The sequence below is a fragment of the Anabas testudineus genome, chromosome 10 (genome assembly GCF_900324465.2).
Source record: "Anabas testudineus chromosome 10, fAnaTes1.2, whole genome shotgun sequence".
Taxonomy (NCBI): Eukaryota; Metazoa; Chordata; class Actinopteri; order Anabantiformes; family Anabantidae; genus Anabas; species Anabas testudineus.
The window spans coordinates 20,363,477-20,381,098 of NC_046619.1; the positions used below are offsets into that span (position 1 = coordinate 20,363,477).

Below are 17,622 nucleotides of genomic sequence, written 5' to 3' on the forward strand. Positions count from 1 at the left end.
TGCCACCCAGTGGTGACTAACAAGATGGATGGTGATTAGAGTTGAGAGGGAAAAAGAAAAGATGGTGATAAGCTCATTGACACTGCTCACATTATCAATGAGCATGGAAGAGATCTGCAGATGCAGCATTAGGCAGCCAACTGATGTGCATTTAGCCCCAAATATCTGCCTCATAATAGCTTCAATATGCAGCATGTGAATGTCCTCTCACCAAAGGGTTTCAATGAAATGACAGACTTTTAAATGGCAGATGATTCAATCTATTCCTCTTAAACTGGATATTATTTCACCCAGTGACGAGTGAGGACAAATTCTGACAATACCACAGAAAAAAAACGTATATTTTGCACTAATGTAAAAAAAGTATGTGACTAAAAGTCAGCCTGGATTCACTTTATTTAGGTAAATGAAACAGGTAGGTTAAAAACCAAACCGGGTGGATATGTTCATCTCAACAAACCATAAATTAATGAGTATTCACCATCATGCAAAAACTAATCAATAAAGTTTAACCAAATGGACAGAAAGCACTTTCTTTCAACGCGTGTTGAATAAGCTCATCATCGATTTCATAATATAATTTGATTTGCATTGACATTTGCAACAACTATGTATGAGCCTTGTTTCTATTTTGTAAATTCTAATTGAAGATGCCTCTTGCAACATACTGATTTTACAGCAGGTATTTCAGATCACAGACACAAGGCAATAGTTCAAATGCAGAAAAAGTAAAGGGAATCACAAAGAATAAATCATAGATAAATCCCATAACAATAGTCTGATACAATACTGGAAATCAAGAAAACAGCATGACAACGGGGGAAAAAAAAAAGAAGTGACATGTCGATTATGTGCCAGAGTCTATTAGGTAAATTGCAAAAAGTAGGGAACATTTTTTAGCGTCTGCTGCAATAAGTATTTCTGTAAGCCAAATTTCAAGCAGATCTTTGTTATTAAAATTCTTAAAAATAATGAATTCTCCAAAAAACATCAGGTTATCAACAAAGATCACAATCTTTTCTTTTGTTTTCTTTTACTTTGACATATTTCAAAAATGGCTTCATAACTATTTAGAATCAAAGAATGACAAACAGCAGGGTTAACATGAAAAGTAAAAATAAAAAAAATACAAACCGGACAAAAATTTTAAAAGGGTGTTTATGATCAACAAAAAGCCACACATTTATATTTCATATAAAGACAGTGATGACAGATCAAAGTAGTAAAACCAGCTATTTGAAGGGACGGATTAATGATACACAAAATATAACGGTTCAGCTGCCATACTGGTAAATAAAAGCAAAAGGTGTATTTACAGGAGAAAAAAAGGTTTGTGAGATTTGATACAAAGGAGGCATTAAAATCATTAACAAAAGGACTCGAACCTAAGCCTATGCAAAGCAATGAGGAATTTTGATTTTAATTTGGAATTGGGCAATTTAAAAGGGCAACACTGATCACCTAAATGAGCTGATGTAGTACAGATTACAGCCAAGGAATTCCAAATACACACTACAGCCAGCAGAAAGGTTGAACCAAGCGATTTGACTGGTTAAAGATGGCATCTGACTGCCAACAGTTGGCTCATAAAAAGCATTATACAGTATCATAAACACAGCATAAGCATAAAGCAAGAGCATGTCCATGGCCATCAGAGAGTTCTGTAAGGGTTTCTGTAAATATATGTTACAGAAACCTTTAGAGACATGTGATGTGCTACTGTGATGGATTTACTGTTAGTTACCTGAAAATTGAGAAGACAACCTGTGTTAATCATGGTCTTGTAGTCTGCAGTGAAACACACTGAAAACTGTTTGAGTGCCAGCTCATTAATACACTCCTGGATCTAGTTAGCGATGTACTTAACCATGTTGTAAACGTGTTGCATGTAATGTATATTACTTTAAAGAAATCCATTCTACTCACAGCATCTGTGTTGGCTTTATAAAGCTCATAATATCCATGAGAATGTTTGGTGTACTTCATTTATGTGAGTTTTTGGCTGTAATCACTCTAATGACGACCCTCCCTGGTGTTAATGGGCTCGATATGAATTCACACACCATCAGAAGGTTTGAAATATTTGCAGGTGCAACAATTTTCAATGACCCCATTAAAGCCTTAACTACATTTGTACTGGGAACATAGAAAAACATCAGGAATGACACTTGTTCTCATCAGTTCAGGTGTAAATGGGATGAAACGTTCTTTGTTTGCCCCACAGACTACGTTTATATGTACACATCAGATACTAGATTGTATAACATATTTAAATGACACGTTCTACATAAGCAGTTGCATTTATTTGCATATCTGCTTCAAAATAAACTGTATCTCATGGTGCTGTTGGCCAGTTTACTGCATGTTACAGTAGGCTGCAGGTGTTGCTAACTTGAGAGGCACAATTTAAAAAACTGTATTTTTCCATGCATGCTGAACTTCTGTACAATATGCATGAAGCAATAATACGAAGATAATACACCCAATAAGCAGGCTGCTCTCTAAAAATGTTTGTAAGAACTTAAAATAACAAAAAACCTCGGAGGAAAAAAGTATGTCGCTTACTGATGAGAGAATATCATCTACCTACTCCCAGTATCACCTGTCTAAACTCCATCTATACTGCTCCACTTCAGAGATTTGAGACTCTGGTGCATCTTAATTTACAGTAGAGATATTTAAAGGCACATTCTGCAATATCTCCTATTGCATTATTGACTTAAGTGAAGACACGGTAACATGGACACGAAACCAGGTTCAGCTAATGTCAAACAATTGAAGGGGTGCTGACGCAGCATATTTAAACCAGTCGTTTTTAAAGGTAATCATTAAGGTATGCTCTACCGACAAGGAAGGAAGTAGCTTCTGTACTGACAGTTTAGCTGCTGATATACATCTAGCACATGGCCAGGGTGGCAAGATTAGCATCACTAACCAAGCTCCTGGTGGAAATACGTTTTAAATCCTCCAAATAAACACAAAGTATGTGAACAATGAAGCTGGTGTCGCAGCTTTACACCAGTTGCAGGTTGGGTGGCTTCTTGTGGTAATATAAAGAAAAATATATTAGCAGTTTACATGACTTGGTTCTGTGTTCTGTCGATAGATATCTAAATAAATATTTGACATGTTATTTATTGCCTTATTGCCTATCTGCAGGTGCAATATTGTCTGCAAGTGTTAAAACTGCAGCAGCTATTTCTGTCCAATAGCAAAAAAACACAGGCATGCATAGCCTAGCTGGTGTTATTACTTTCCTCCCCTATGGGGTAAGAATGAATGTGACGATATGGAAGAATGGCAGATATTTCCTCTTGGAAAATCTGCAGCTGAACCTAAATTCATATTGACTTGCAATAGATGCTTCGCAACCAAAAAAAAGACTTGACCATTTTCAGCACTCGGCCCTTCTGTTCACTCAAAGTCTTTGTTAGAAATACTGATATAATAAGGCTGAGTAGGAAATCTCGCTGACTGTGCCTTTAAATGTCTTGCAAGAAGCAAAACATACAAATCTGCGGAAAGTATACGGTTTGTTACTTCTTCTCAATCTTCAGTGTTTGTACAAAGCTCCAGAGGTCCTTGACCACCTGAGGAAGGTATGGAGAGGGGGGAGAGGGATAACAACACAAAAAGAAAGAAACAGGGAGAGAAATTATAAATGATCCAAATGAAGTGCTATACAGCATGAGACACATGACTCACTTCTACTACAACACGCTTTTGTGCGTCTTGCCTGTGGGAACACTGCGTTTAGATGGAGCTGCTGGGGAACGACGAGGGGTTGGGTGGGTGCAACAGTACATACCAGAGTATATGACTAGGTGCTCCAGGTCTGACAGATCTCAGCCTTGGCTGATGAAACCAAAGCACTTCCACAGATGTTTCGACACACTGGGATCAACAAGCCCCCCCCCCAACCCAACTCCAACCCCACTATTTTCCTTGTCCACCCAGGCCTCGCTCCGCTCTAAAGAGCTTTCACCTGCTCTCATAACTTGTACAGTTAACATTATAACATTCTAATGCAATCAGACACAAATGTCTGAAGGGCTCTTTCAAGTGACCGACTTCATGCAGATGCTTTGATACAGAAAACACAGAATTAGGATCTGACATAGTGCCTAGAATCATTTAGTCTGTGGTGATATCCTAAAGGTTTTTGGGTGATTAATTCATGCTCTGCAAAACAATGTGCAGGAACTGTTGTTTATCTTCTGAATTGAGAAGCAGCATTAGAAAAGATTTAAGTCCTGCATTTAGGGAAAAAAAAACCCTCTTTTGGAGCTGGTCAAAGGCCTTGAATGTGAAAGAGACTGGTACCATTCACATACCACCAGTCCCTTCATTAAGGCTACAAAAGACACTCACTTCAGTAAATCACAGAGAAAGAGTTTGCCTTGGCAGGTGTACTCCCATCTCATCTCGAAAAGAGCCCACTGACACAAAATGAATATAATTCAAAAAGAACACACTGTTCTCATTGGAGGCATTGATGCATCTAAGACATAGTGGACAGTGTAAGGTATGAGAAAAGTGTCGGGAACAATGATGTTTTGCTGCATATCTATTATGGAAAATAGCTCTTAAAGCTAAAAAGAAGGTTGGTGTAACAGCCTGTAGCTACTAAGACACAGTAACTGGAGTATTTCTAAAAACCTGGCAGTAATCATCTCTGTGGCTAAGAGAGAGTAAATGCACAGATTGTAAAAGCGTAAAAACAGCAAACTGATATAAATTGCACATGACGTAAGAGCTAAAAATGTAAAAAAACTAACATGTAAAATAAACACAGACCCGTCTGGAGAGCCTGGTAGTCACGGGTCTCAAAGTTATGTGCAATCAATACATATATACATAATGCATCATATCATATTGTGATTACTTACTTTTTTGTCTGAGATTTTGAACGAGCTCCTCACAAAATTCTCGAATTTCTGCTCCGTCTTAGGAAGTGGTTTTCCCTGGTGAAAAGGCCATTAAATCATCAGCTTAACCGTGTGTCAGACATTCAATTAAGAGCAGTCATTTGCAAAAGAGGATGACAGCCTTACCTCCTTGACTGCTGTTGACAACTTGCTCTTAATCTCAGTCAGAGAGGGAGATTTAGATGGGCCAGCCTGGGGTTTGTCTTTTCCTGGTGCAGGCGTCTTAAAAAATACATCAACTAGATAAGTAACACTGATTGATTCTATATGTCAAATAGAGAGAAACAGCTTCATATTATGCCACAATATATCTTCTTTTACTACCGTTAATCTCTATTAGCGCTTATTTTCCCTTGTTCTGATTTGAACACAGTATAAAATAGCTAACTAACTTATTAGTGATTAATTCCTTTGCTGACCAACTGGCCAGTCTGGGATGCAGCCCTGTCGTGACGCATTTAGTCTGGGTCTGCTTTTACAGCCTTGGCATTAAAGGAGATAAAAGCATTAGTAAGGACAACAAATTCTAGCCTTATGACACCATCTTTTGTACAAATACATGAGGTACAAATTATGTTTTTATTGTTTGCAAGCAGAAGACGGGTAAGCCCAACTTGGCAATAAGCAACAGACATTGTCAAATGTGTTTTTCCAGTAATGGAAATCCTAACAACTCAACTAAAGGAAAGAAAGGCTGAATGTTATTGTTTTTCAATGAAAGTTACACCAACATCAAATTTACTTCCACAAGAAGAGAAGGTTATTTTTCTGTTTAATATTTATGAACTGTTAAGAATAAAACTGTGCAGTTGAAAGGAACTGAGAAATGTTATTTTGACCAGCAAAGTGAGCTGCTAGTACAGACCACTGAACCAGCAGGCCCACAGGTGTGTTCAGACTTAGGCCTCAAACGTCCTCAATTGGGATGTGTTTGAATGTGACAACAACAACACATAAAGCAACGCAGTGACTGTATGTTACACAAGCCACAGACGTGTCCTCACACGCAAAGCCGGTGTGGAATCCAGTGAAATTGCAGGGTTCCATTGATAGCTAGAGACACGTTTGAAAGAACAGAGAAGCAACATATAGAGCAACTTTTTCCCAAGCAGGTTAGAAACATGGAAGAACTGCAGGAACACTTTTTGTTTGGTTGGAACCTAAAACACTGCACTCATCTGCACTGTGGTTCAGCAGCTTACTGGGCAGTGATGACTGTAGCCGTTCCACGGTAGACTATGGTAACATTTCCCACAATTAGCAGTACTGTTTAAAATCCTAATTTTATTAAAGCCATGCTTTTGAACTCTCCTGCTGAGGGGTAAAATATCCAACACATGCAAGAAACAAAACTAATGTGCTCCAACATAACGTGAACAAGCTGAATGCTGACTACGTTCACTGTGTGGTTCTGAACAGCAGCTCTAGTCTGTCTGTAGACATGAACAGAAAGCCTCAGACCACTGCAGATGGTATCGATTCTAGGCAACCAAGAGGACAGAAAGAGGTACAACAGGTCTGAATATGTTATTCAGGGACAGACAAGTGCAATCCATAGTAGGTTTCTTAACAGTTCCTCACTTCTTATACATTTAGAACAGGTTCAAATTCAGAACTAGATCTCCATATCTATATCTAATTGTAAGCAACCAGCACATGTCATGTTTTACTTTATGCACCTTTGGCAGCTTTGAACAACAGACTGAAAAAGTGGTTAAAAGCAGGTGGGATTCTTTCTCTACTTAAAACACGTAATAATCTGTCCCTGTCCCTTGAAGAGCAGCATTTTATGGCACAGATCAAAAGGTATAAAGCGAAGCGCACATGCCAAACCGCAAAAAAAGAGAGCACATATACTGCTGGCTTCCAGCCAAGCAAATGCACTACGTATTTATTATTTACGGGCAGCTCTCTACTTCCAAAGGACAGCTGTGGACCTGAAACAGCTGATAAACACACAAAGCCAGCAAGCTTTTTCATCTGGGCCAGACACTGATTACAGATGCCACGAGACAGGGAACTTAATCACAAGCACACTATCGTTTGATGCAATCTCTCGTCTTCAATTCAGAGCAAACACATGGTTGTGACACCTTTGCTCATCGGGTCTGTCCAGGGATGGTAACTGTCATTTTGTTGGAATGATAGCTTTAGAGGCCCCTGTCTGGGGAAAACGTCAGATCACTGGGAATTGGGACTCAAATCTTATGACCTTCTTGCATATAGTCACAAGAAGTAACAGCACTGTTGTTAAATGCTTGGTTTTCTGCATGTTTATCTGATCAAAATCACAAATATCCACAAACATAAAACCTCTACACTGATAAAATAGTCTCTTCGTGAACTTTGTGAAAAAATGAACAGTGTTTTAATAACTGGTTGAACCACATTTAGTAGCTTCCTGTAGCTCTGTATTAGCTCTGCACAACATCATGCAGATCATGCAGCAACACAGCAACTCTAAACACTCGAAGCCAATGTGCAGACATGATGAACAACATCAGATTACAAAAAAAAAAACATAACGGTTCACAAACTTTCAAGCACCAGCATATGTTTATATAAGGAGAGAGGTCTTTCGTACATTTTCAGGTCAAATTTAGAAGCAAACATTCTTACACTCATGGGAACAATAAAGAAGCACTAATAAGACAGACACCTGCTGTAACACATGTCAATCAGTCGCTAAAACAATGACTCACACCCACTGGGGATAAGTCCGAGTGAGGTGCTTAACAACTTTATGAGTGTGACGTGTTCTTGATGGCATCACCTCTCCAAACCCATCAATCAAAAGACACCAGCTGCAAGATAAAGTTACTTAAGATCAGCACAATTCAAGCTATCTGGTTCGCATGTCAAGTCTATTATGCAAGAAAGTGCAACGACATGCTGGGCTGCTAGAGGTGAGAACTGCGGTACTGGCAACAGATCTGACAAGCCAATCTAATGGCCAGTCACCTGCACTTAGGAAAGAAAAAAACAGACATCCACGCCCGCTTCCTCACTCCTCAGGGGTATCTGGAAGCGCAAGCTGCACCAGACATCAAACACTGGTAATGAGAGCAATTGGGAGAAGGTGTGTCCAGGAAGTGAGGGGTGTGAAGAGGTTGTAGAAAGGGAACAGTTGTTGTGTAGAAGGGACAGGGGCAGTCAAAGCTCCACAGGCCAGAGAGTTGAACTGGTGGGATGGTTTCAGTGGGTCACCTGCCCATCATCTAATCCTCCAGAGCATTTCAAGAGCCACTATGTTATGTCTGGACAACAGCCACAACAGAATTAGCCACGCTCTCCCACACAGCAAGAACACCAGCCCTGGGGGGAATCCTTTTTCGCCTGAGGATTTCGACAATCCAGTGGCTTAGTGTTTAACATGCTAAAAATCTCAGCTTTCTTTCAAGATGACAGACGACTAATGACCATTTTCTCTTGTGGTCTGGATGTGTGAGTGAGTGCGAGATGGTGTGCTTTTATTGTTTAATACATACAAGCAGGCAGCATTCACATGACAACACCTTATTTAAACTGAGCTGTCTCCAAGTCGCTTTTTATCAAAGTAACAGGGTGGAAATTTGTAAACTGTTGTTTCAGAGAAGCTCGTCGATTTTTAGTCTCTGATATGTTTGAGTGCAACACGGGGGTTGGGGTAGGGGGGCATCAAAGGTGGCTGCAACTCAAGACAGCAGGGTCAGGCCAAGGGGTCGCAGGTTTAAACCGTGCCCCAGGAAACCCGTTTAGAGGTCAGGTGTGTTTGCTTAAAGAGAGGCAGAGTTCAAGCTTTGAGTTTTCAGAGGCGGTTGTCCAAGACATTCCATTAAAGAAATTATCAGGTTCAGCTAATTGCAATGTGCATTTATCACATTCCTTGGCAGTGGAATGGTGAAGACTCAGTGTTTATTTTTCCCCCCTTTATTTTAGCATGTTTGTTGTTTGATTGATAATAAATGCAAAAACTGTGCTTAGTCATGGGAACTGTTTTTCTCCTCAGGCTCAGGTTTGAGCAGATCGTTTTCTATAAAAAGATCAAGTTGTTTTAATGTTGTTGTTTTTTTATTTTACCTAGAAATCATTTCACAAATTTCCGTATGTAAATAATCAAATCTAATAAACCTCAAAAAGGTCAGTCTACTCCTATAACTAGACTTTAGAGACTTGGTTTCTCTTTTTACCCCAGTACATGAAACAACATAACTGCACCAACGCAGCCCTTCGTTTATTTCATTATTTGCAGAATTGATCTGTATTTTCTCAAAATACTGTGATAAAATATATTTTTATAACATCTGTCAAAGTTACTTCTCAATGATGCAATAAGACAACTACATATTTCTTTGTCTTCTCTTTAAAACTCCTATATTCATTAGTGCCTGGTCTTTGAAGGGGAGCAGGCAGCTCTGCTGTCTTTGACTTTAGTGTCCCTAGTGACATAAGGATTCAAACAGATAACGTGCATTGTTTCAGGATTTAAACTGAACTACACAGGTCAGAACACATCAGTCATCAAGCAAAAGTAATGGCTGTCGAACAAGTGAAACTAATTTAGCCACATTAATTATATCCCGAACACAACATTTGATAAAGCTTTTTCATACCTTAATCTGTGGTTTGACTGCTGATCCTGATGGTTTTCCTGCAGGACCATTTTGTTTCACTGGGGTCTTGTTGGGCTTCTTAAATAAAGACTCTGGGTTCTAAGAAAAAGGAGTGTTAAAAAAGAAAGATGAAAAACAAGCAGGAGCCCGACTGTGGTTCCTTTTAGTTAAAGAAAGACTTTTTTAATGCTGGATACTAAAATAACTTCCCTCTGCAGCTCTCATACTTAGGTCATGTTGTTTTGAAAACTCCCATATCAAAGTGCTAATTGCCGGGCCTTTTTATAGCTGACAAATTATATTTGGCTTTTAACAGAATATAAACCACATTTGTAGAAGTGCTTGCAGTTGTGTTTGACTTTCTTCAGTCTTTTGCCATGAGTTGTTCATTATTTCAGGTCATAAGAAAAAATAATAGCAATGCTGCAAGTGTGGGATATTTATAAAAAAAGCATTTTAGACCTAAGAAGACAAAAAACATACAAAAACAATAATAACAGCATTTTAAAGCTAAAGTAGGAGGGGCAATGTTAATGTTAGAGGTGAATTACTGAATAAGTATCTCATCAAAATGTTGGCCTGCATGCTGCAGTAAAAACACAACTGCAACAAAAGCTGAAACTCCAACAACCAGTGTTGTTTAAAATTACAGAGGAAACTCTAGACATGAATGTTAATTTCTCAATGATCAGATACTTAGTACCCCAGTAACCTGTCATTGTTCTTCTCCACACTGGAAGCCTTCCCGTCAGGTTTCCATTGCTCTCAGTCACCTGTGTAATTACCATGTAATAGGTAAGCCAAGTACCTGCATTTCCTGAGCGCTAACCCCTTCTTTGCAATCACTAGTATTCACGTTGGAATGGGAAAGAAGTGTAATTGCCTGTGTTGACATAATTGCTACAAGAGGCAATTACACATGTAATTTCCTAAAGCAATGCCTGGTAATACAAGATGTTGGAAGGTTGTTACGATGGGGTTTCAATGTAGAATTATTACTATGGTTCTATAAGTAGCATGTTATGATATTAGGGGAACTTATATGTATTGTCCAATATTTAGGTTGAGAATCATATGATAAGATAATAATCCATAGCAGAGCTGCGTCACTTGTGTGTTTATTATATTACTGTTTCACCAATTACCTTAATCATTTTAAAATCAGAGTAGAGTCAGTTACTGTATACTACTACTTTAGTATACCGTCTACTGTTACAGAGTGACTGTTCACATCAGGTTCATCTCCCAGTCCAAGGTTCTCCTCTTCCCTGGTTGCTCAGTTTGGTGTAAGAGCTTATTATTTAAGACTCCTGGTGCTTCCAAACTGCCACTGTGCTTATAGGAATAGGGCTTCAATAATCGTTTTAGATTTTTGTCTTCATCTTGCCTCACTACAGTCACAAAGGTTCCTGGGATGTTGTCATGACATGCAGTGGGAATTGCTTGATCTTATATACACAGGGGGTGTGTGCCTTTTTTAACTACATCTAATTGCCACAAATGGAATCTAAACAGCTAATAGAGACATCTCAAGGATAATTAAAGCAAACCGGTTGCACCTAACTGCAATGAATTCTACAGGGAGAGTTCAGTTTTTAATTTTTAATACATTCGAAAGAATTTATAAAAACATGTTCACTTTGTAATCATAGGTTATGGAGCTTAAAGCAAGTGGCAAAATGGCTATTTAAATTTAAATCTACAGCACAATCAAGTTGTGCAAAAAGTGAACAGTAACAATTATTTGCCAGTGTTTGTATGTTAATAATGAGATTCAGTGCCAATAGCAAAAATGAATGAAGAAAATATTTTCTATGAGCAATTTCTTCCGATTTACCGTAGATTCTCCTTTAGGAAGTGAGTTAGATCAAGAATCAGACCAAGGGAATCAATACTATGCACCATCACCACTCAAAACAACACTGAGGTTTGATACTAAGCCAATTCACACAAAAATTGTTGAGTTATCAGTAAATCAATAACTGTTTCCAGCCTACATTTTTATTATCTTTGGGCCTTCATTACAAAAGATTGAGACATGAGAGCAGTGGAGCTAAAGATAAGAAGGGTGAAGAAAAGGATTAAGGTCATGGAGGGGAGGGATGGGTGGTGGGGTGTTGGAGGCAGAGGAATTAAAAGAGAAGACAACAGAATAAATCAACAGGTGACAGAAACACTCAGCTGTCATCTGACCCTGAGGCAAAGATCGGCACTCATGTCGCAGGTATGTGCATCTGCCACGCTTTGATCTTTTGCCTGGCACAGTTTGCACTTGGATAGCGTGGTTAAAAAAAAAAAAAAGAAAAAAGAAATCACAAACAGACACAGACGTAAAAATGAGGCAGATATACACATGCACAGACACACTTGCAAGCGATTGTGGTAACACGCAAAACAAGTGTTCAAAGGCGAAGGCCAGGTGCAAAGCTGAAATGGCATGAGAGACGATAAAAAGGAGCAATCATAATAACAATAGGATGACAGAGGGACAAAGATATGCAGTGATGTTTCCCATAACTGCTGTGAGTGTGCGTTTGTGTGCACATGTATGAAACTGTATGATCCTCTGCATGTTTACTGTAGATGCACTGCAGAAAAAACACTTCTATACTTTACATATACATGTCTGTAGTGTATATATGTGTCTCTCCCACCGTGTGTGCGTATGTGTGCAGGATAACATAGCTCTGTCTTGTTGGTGACATGGTGAGAATTCAAGCAGATTATAGAGGAGAAATCCGATCATTACGCCACACAGACCCTGTGTTTTACTCATGGAAAACAGGTGGGTACATGAGCGAACAGGATGAAAAAGTTCCCTGTTTTGTCTCATACAAAAAAAGTGGACGGTCAGTGAGTGCAGGAATGGGAAGGGCCTGTGAAATGAAATGCTACTATAGGATACAGTCTGTGGGAGTGATAATTATGTGGTAGAAACTAAAGTGGAGCAGGCAGACTGCAGCAACACTTAGAAATACCTTATACACACAAAACATCTGAAGGTAAGTTCATGGCTACCCTGACCCCTGGTGGTGAAGAGTGGACTGGAAGCACTCCCAAGAAATCCTATCTACTGTAAAAGTGAAGTTCTATGACCTACAAGGATGTTTAGCTTGGAAAAAATGAGTTTCAACAACAATGTTTTTCCAAGATTTTCAGACCAAGTTTAAATTAATAAAAGTTAATAAACTAAATAGTCGATAAATTGCCACAGAAGCTCTAACTTCATGTGTACTTAGTTATTTCCAATTTAATAGGTCAGGTGCTTAACAGAGTGTGATGATGAACGCCAAAATGCAAACTAACCTCATAACGCTGTGTTTACTGAACCCCGTCTTTGATTTAGACATTTCTAAAGTGTCCTATTTTCTGCTAGAGAAAAGAAGAATCCAACTTTAAGTTGTAATACCATTTATCTGTCTTACTTTTTTGAGCTCTTTTCCAACCATCTTCTGAGGCTTCACATCATTTTCACTGTCGTCATCTTCATCGTCACTGTAAAGTAATAGTTAGAAGTTAAACTGTTGTTGAGTACGGTCATAAGCAGTTTGACACAAGTTGTGTTTTTCCACATGTGGCAAGTGACTGGAGAAAAAAAAATACATACTCGTCTTCATCTTCATCACTGTCCTCTTCATCGTCATCATCATCATCAGAGTCCATCTTTAGTTTTTTCTACAAGAAAAAGAATCATGAACTTCTAACTACTGTCAGTTTGAATGGTCAGTATTTTGACCAAACAGCTTTTGATTTATTTCCATTTCATTAGTCAATATGTTGTTTTTTTTCTCTTTTCACATCAGATAAAATACAATAATTTAAAAACTACAAGGAAACAAATACGCTGAACTCAAAAGAATATTTAACAACAAGATCTTTTATAAAAAACAGTCCTAAGCTTTCAGATATGCAGCCGATTAGGCTGAATGGTTATCATCCAGTTACAACACAACTCACTGTGCAGGCTCTGGTCATCTCTCACACTTAATTTTCAAAAACTTGCTGAAAACCGAACTCTTCCAAATCTTTCTCTGTACTTTGTTTTTAAAAAACATCTTTAAAACTTCCAAAAAATATATATATAATGCTGCACTACCCGACGAAACTGAAACAGCTCTTTCTAGAGCACTTTACTGTAAAGTTTGTTTGCTTGGCTTAGATATTTGCTTTCTTTGTACCCGACTTGTAAGTCGCTTTGGATAAAAGCGTCTGATAAATAAGTAAATGTAGTTATTCAGTTTCTGCTTTAGAGCGTTCATAGAAATTAGAGATTATCCAACAAGTGTGAAGATGTGCAGCTGTAAACTAGTTCATTCCTGCAGAGCTGTCTGTTCTGTGTGCAGCTCTGTTGTGACATGAATTTAAAGAACAAACTGAGGGAGCTACCAATGGAGGCTTCTTTCCCAACATCAAGCTTGCAGGTCGTTTTACAGGCGATGTGTTGTTCTCCTCTTCTTCATCCTCTGAATCCTTCACACCTACACAGCAAACAATGGTTAATGGTTTATTTTTTTAAGGCTTCCTACTTTTAACTCACTGTGAAGAGTTGTTCAGTGCTGCATTTTAATTAACCGTCAACCTGAGTCATATTTAGTGAGCGCACATTTGTAATTCTAGCAGAAGGGAAGAGCAACTGCAGCAGTAACAGCTGTTGCATTAATACTCACTAACAAAGTGCTGCCCACTGATGTGAACTGGTCCAGAGCCAGACTGGAGACGGAAGGTAACTGGAGGAGTGATCTCAAATCCACCTAAACTCATCTGGACAATACAGCAACAATTAAACAAACAGTAGAAGGATTTTAATGATTAAATAATGAATAAAATGCAGCATTCACATTTATGTCATGATTGATTAAACTGCTGTCAGTGTTGGCGATGACTCACAGAGGGCAGAGTGGACGGCTTCAGGACAACCAGTGGCACTTTGGTTGTTTTTCCATCGTACGTCAGGCCCTCTATTTCCACCATATGGAATTTATCCTCAGCCTCAGCTCCTAGACACACCTGTTAACACCACGTTAATGTGAATAGCATCAGGCTAGTGCTGCTCTGACCATAACCACAAATGACAAACGCAGATTTAAACTGAGCAATCTCGTGTTTCTTAATTTTCCCAGATTCACATAAAAAAAAACTGAATGTCTGTTGTATTAGTAAAACTATTTAAGACATCGGTTTAAAAAATATGAACAGTTATTTTGGCATCTTGTAGACTACACAGTAATCAACAACTATGTTAAAAAACTAATATAATTAATAGTATTTCCCTTTTTTCCCACCACATGATAAAGAAAGAGCTCAAAGGAAGTCACTATGTGAAATCATGGGAACCACCAATAAAGATACGACACATTATCACAGCATGTTTGGAAAATATACATAAATACTCATTATTTTTAGATAAAGCTATTCCAGACTTTTAAAATATATTATTATACAGAGTTGTTTTTATTATTATTATAAAATTCTCAACAACAATATCAGGCAGTCTGCAGAGAAACTTGGCCTTGGACACCAGTCAACATTTCAGCACGACGACAATTTAAATCCGATTGAGAATCCGTGGAAGGAGCTAAAGATCAAGGTGATGGCAAGGAGACCCTCCAACCTGAAAGGGTTGGAGCTCATCGCCAAAGATGAATGGACAAAAATAAATAAGTGCTTTTCTATTGATTACTGAGAAGAGTATGAATAATTTTGGACGTGCCACTTTTTGGTCAAATGTAAATAAAAGATGAGTAATCATTCTTTCCTCTTGTAAATCGTCTTATTATCTTTTGGGAGAAGCCTGTGTCGTTTCAGGTCAAACAAAACTTTCTGGTTGAATAAAAGTAACTTTAAGTCAGAATTTGCGGATGAATCATTTCGGTCTTGACTTTATATAAATATAAATATTAAAGCAACATAACACACGAGGATACAATCATACGTATGAAGGAGTTTTCCACGTTTTGGACATAACTTCACCAAAGCTGCCTCCAAACCACAACCCTCGAGGTTTCCTCCTGAACCTGGTTCCAGTCCCAGGTGCTTCACCTGGTTCCAGTCCCAGGTGCTTCACCTGGTTCCAGTTCCAGATGCTTCAGGTGCTTCACCTGGTTCCAGTCCCAGGTTCTTCACCTGGTTCCAGTCCCAGGTGCCTCACCTGGTTCCAGTCCCAGGTGCCTCACCTGGTTCCAGTTCCAGATGCTTCACCTGGTTCCAGTCCCAGGTGCCTCACCTGGTTCCAGTTCCAGATGCTTCACCTGGTTCCAGTTCCAGGTGCTTCACCTGGTTCCAGTCCCAGGTGCTTCACCTGGTTCCAGTCCCAGATGCTTCACCTGGTTCCAGTCCCAGGTGCTTCACCTGGTTCCAGTCCCAGGTGCTTCACCTGGTTCCAGTCCCAGGTGCTTCACCTGGTTCCAGTCCCAGGTGCTTCACCTGGTTCCAGTCCCAGGTGCTTCACCTGGTTCCAGTCCCAGGTGCTTCACCTGGTTCCAGTCCCAGGTGCTTCACCTGGTTCCAGTTCCAGGTGCTTCACCTGGTTCCAGTTCCAGGTGCTTCACCTGGGACAGGTGCTCTACGAGCAGCACAAAGCGACTTCCTTACTGTTTTGAGTGACAGCTGTTGCTCCGTATCATCATCGTCTACGTCAACTTTAAAGTCCCGTCTGTCCGACCTGAGGGTGCAACCTAAGGAAAAACGATACGTGCACCGTGTAACTAAACACCTTCTTGCACTTATCTTATAACAACATATACACATGCACTCAACTGTTTGCGGAACAGGGAACCGCTCTTTGCTTTGCTTGCGCTTGTTTTGCTCGACTAGCTAACAAAAGAGCTGAATTGGCGCCGAGTGCTGGTGGGTACGTTATCCAGCTACAGAGCTAGCTTCATCGTGCTAAAATGTCAAATGACGACTTGTGCATGACAACAAGACAATAAAGCTGATTGTGCGACCAGATAATTGAAGGATTGTCAGTATAAACGAGCTCACCAAACAAATACATTTGTGGTCTGCTCAAATCTGAAATATCGTCCTCCATCTTTGAAGTGGGTGGCTTCACTTCCGTAAACTGGATTGACTGACACATCAGCGAGCCAATAGCGTAGCAAAAAGTGACCCACTGTTAAAGACAGTAGGGCCAATAGAATAGCAGAGTAGGCGGGACAAACAATACTGAAATACTACTGGTTGAACACTAGATGACGCCATCACTGTGCAGTCTGAGGTCATTGGTTCAGTTCGAACAGAAATATGAACAAATAAAACAATAAATGCTTTAGAAATAAAATATTACGGATTTATTTCTGTATTAAAAACTAAATATTATCAATTATTTCAGAAATTGTAATCTAGACTATAGTCATGGTACAAATACAAAGCCTGTATGAATATAATCCTATAATATATATTATTCTGAAAGTGACTGTGCTCAATTATTAAACTATATTTATTTATATATTTTTAGTGTATTTTTATAATCATAAAAGTTGCAAGTTAGCTAAGTTTTTAAATTTTTAATAAAACTTGCAGGAGGATGTTTTATTTATTTTAAGTATTTATTTTATTAAAATGTATTATGTGATCGACAGTAAAACATGCAGACCTGCAGCTGCTGATTAGTTCCCTGACCAACTGTTAAGGTTTCCTGAAATTACACATTAGGCATATGTTAAGCAAATTTTATACACACAATAATAATAAGTAATAATGTGCACAAACGTTGCACATAAAACACATCCTCAACAAATGGCATCAGTGATCTTTAACTATCATTCATATGCAAAAATGTAAAAAGCACAGGAGAAAGACTGAGAAAAACAAACAGCAAAATGGCAAATAACAATTTATTGTATGATTGCCATTCACAGCCTCAACTATACAAAGTCTGTGACAGGGTGGTTGATTTAAATAACTTGTGAATATATTTATGTTTCTTTAAATAACCACACATTAAATCCGCATATGTGTAATATATTCTTTATTGCTTTCATCTCTTAATTTGAGAGGTGTTTGTACATTTGGTCTTTTTTATTTCATGAAGTATAATGGGTTCCTTTTAATAAGCATTACAAAAAAAAAAAAATGCAATGAAACTCTTAAGCCTGGGATTT

At 38.7% G+C, this 17,622-nt stretch overlaps 1 protein-coding gene across 1 annotated transcript; it reads right to left on the minus strand.

The window, feature by feature from the left end:
• Nucleotides 1-378: 378 nt before the first annotated feature.
• On the minus strand, nt 379-16,598 carry npm1b (nucleophosmin 1b). The gene is made up of 11 exons (XM_026357911.2): nt 16,502-16,598; nt 16,112-16,194; nt 14,408-14,527; nt 14,188-14,281; nt 13,907-13,998; nt 13,128-13,195; nt 12,946-13,015; nt 9,521-9,619; nt 5,055-5,150; nt 4,890-4,964; nt 379-3,590 (listed from the first exon to the last, which is right to left on the minus strand). The coding sequence occupies exons 1-11, from the start codon at nt 16,596-16,598 to the stop codon at nt 3,537-3,539; spliced, it is 948 nt and encodes a 315-aa protein (XP_026213696.1). The 3' UTR covers nt 379-3,536.
• Nucleotides 16,599-17,622: the final 1,024 nt, after the last annotated feature.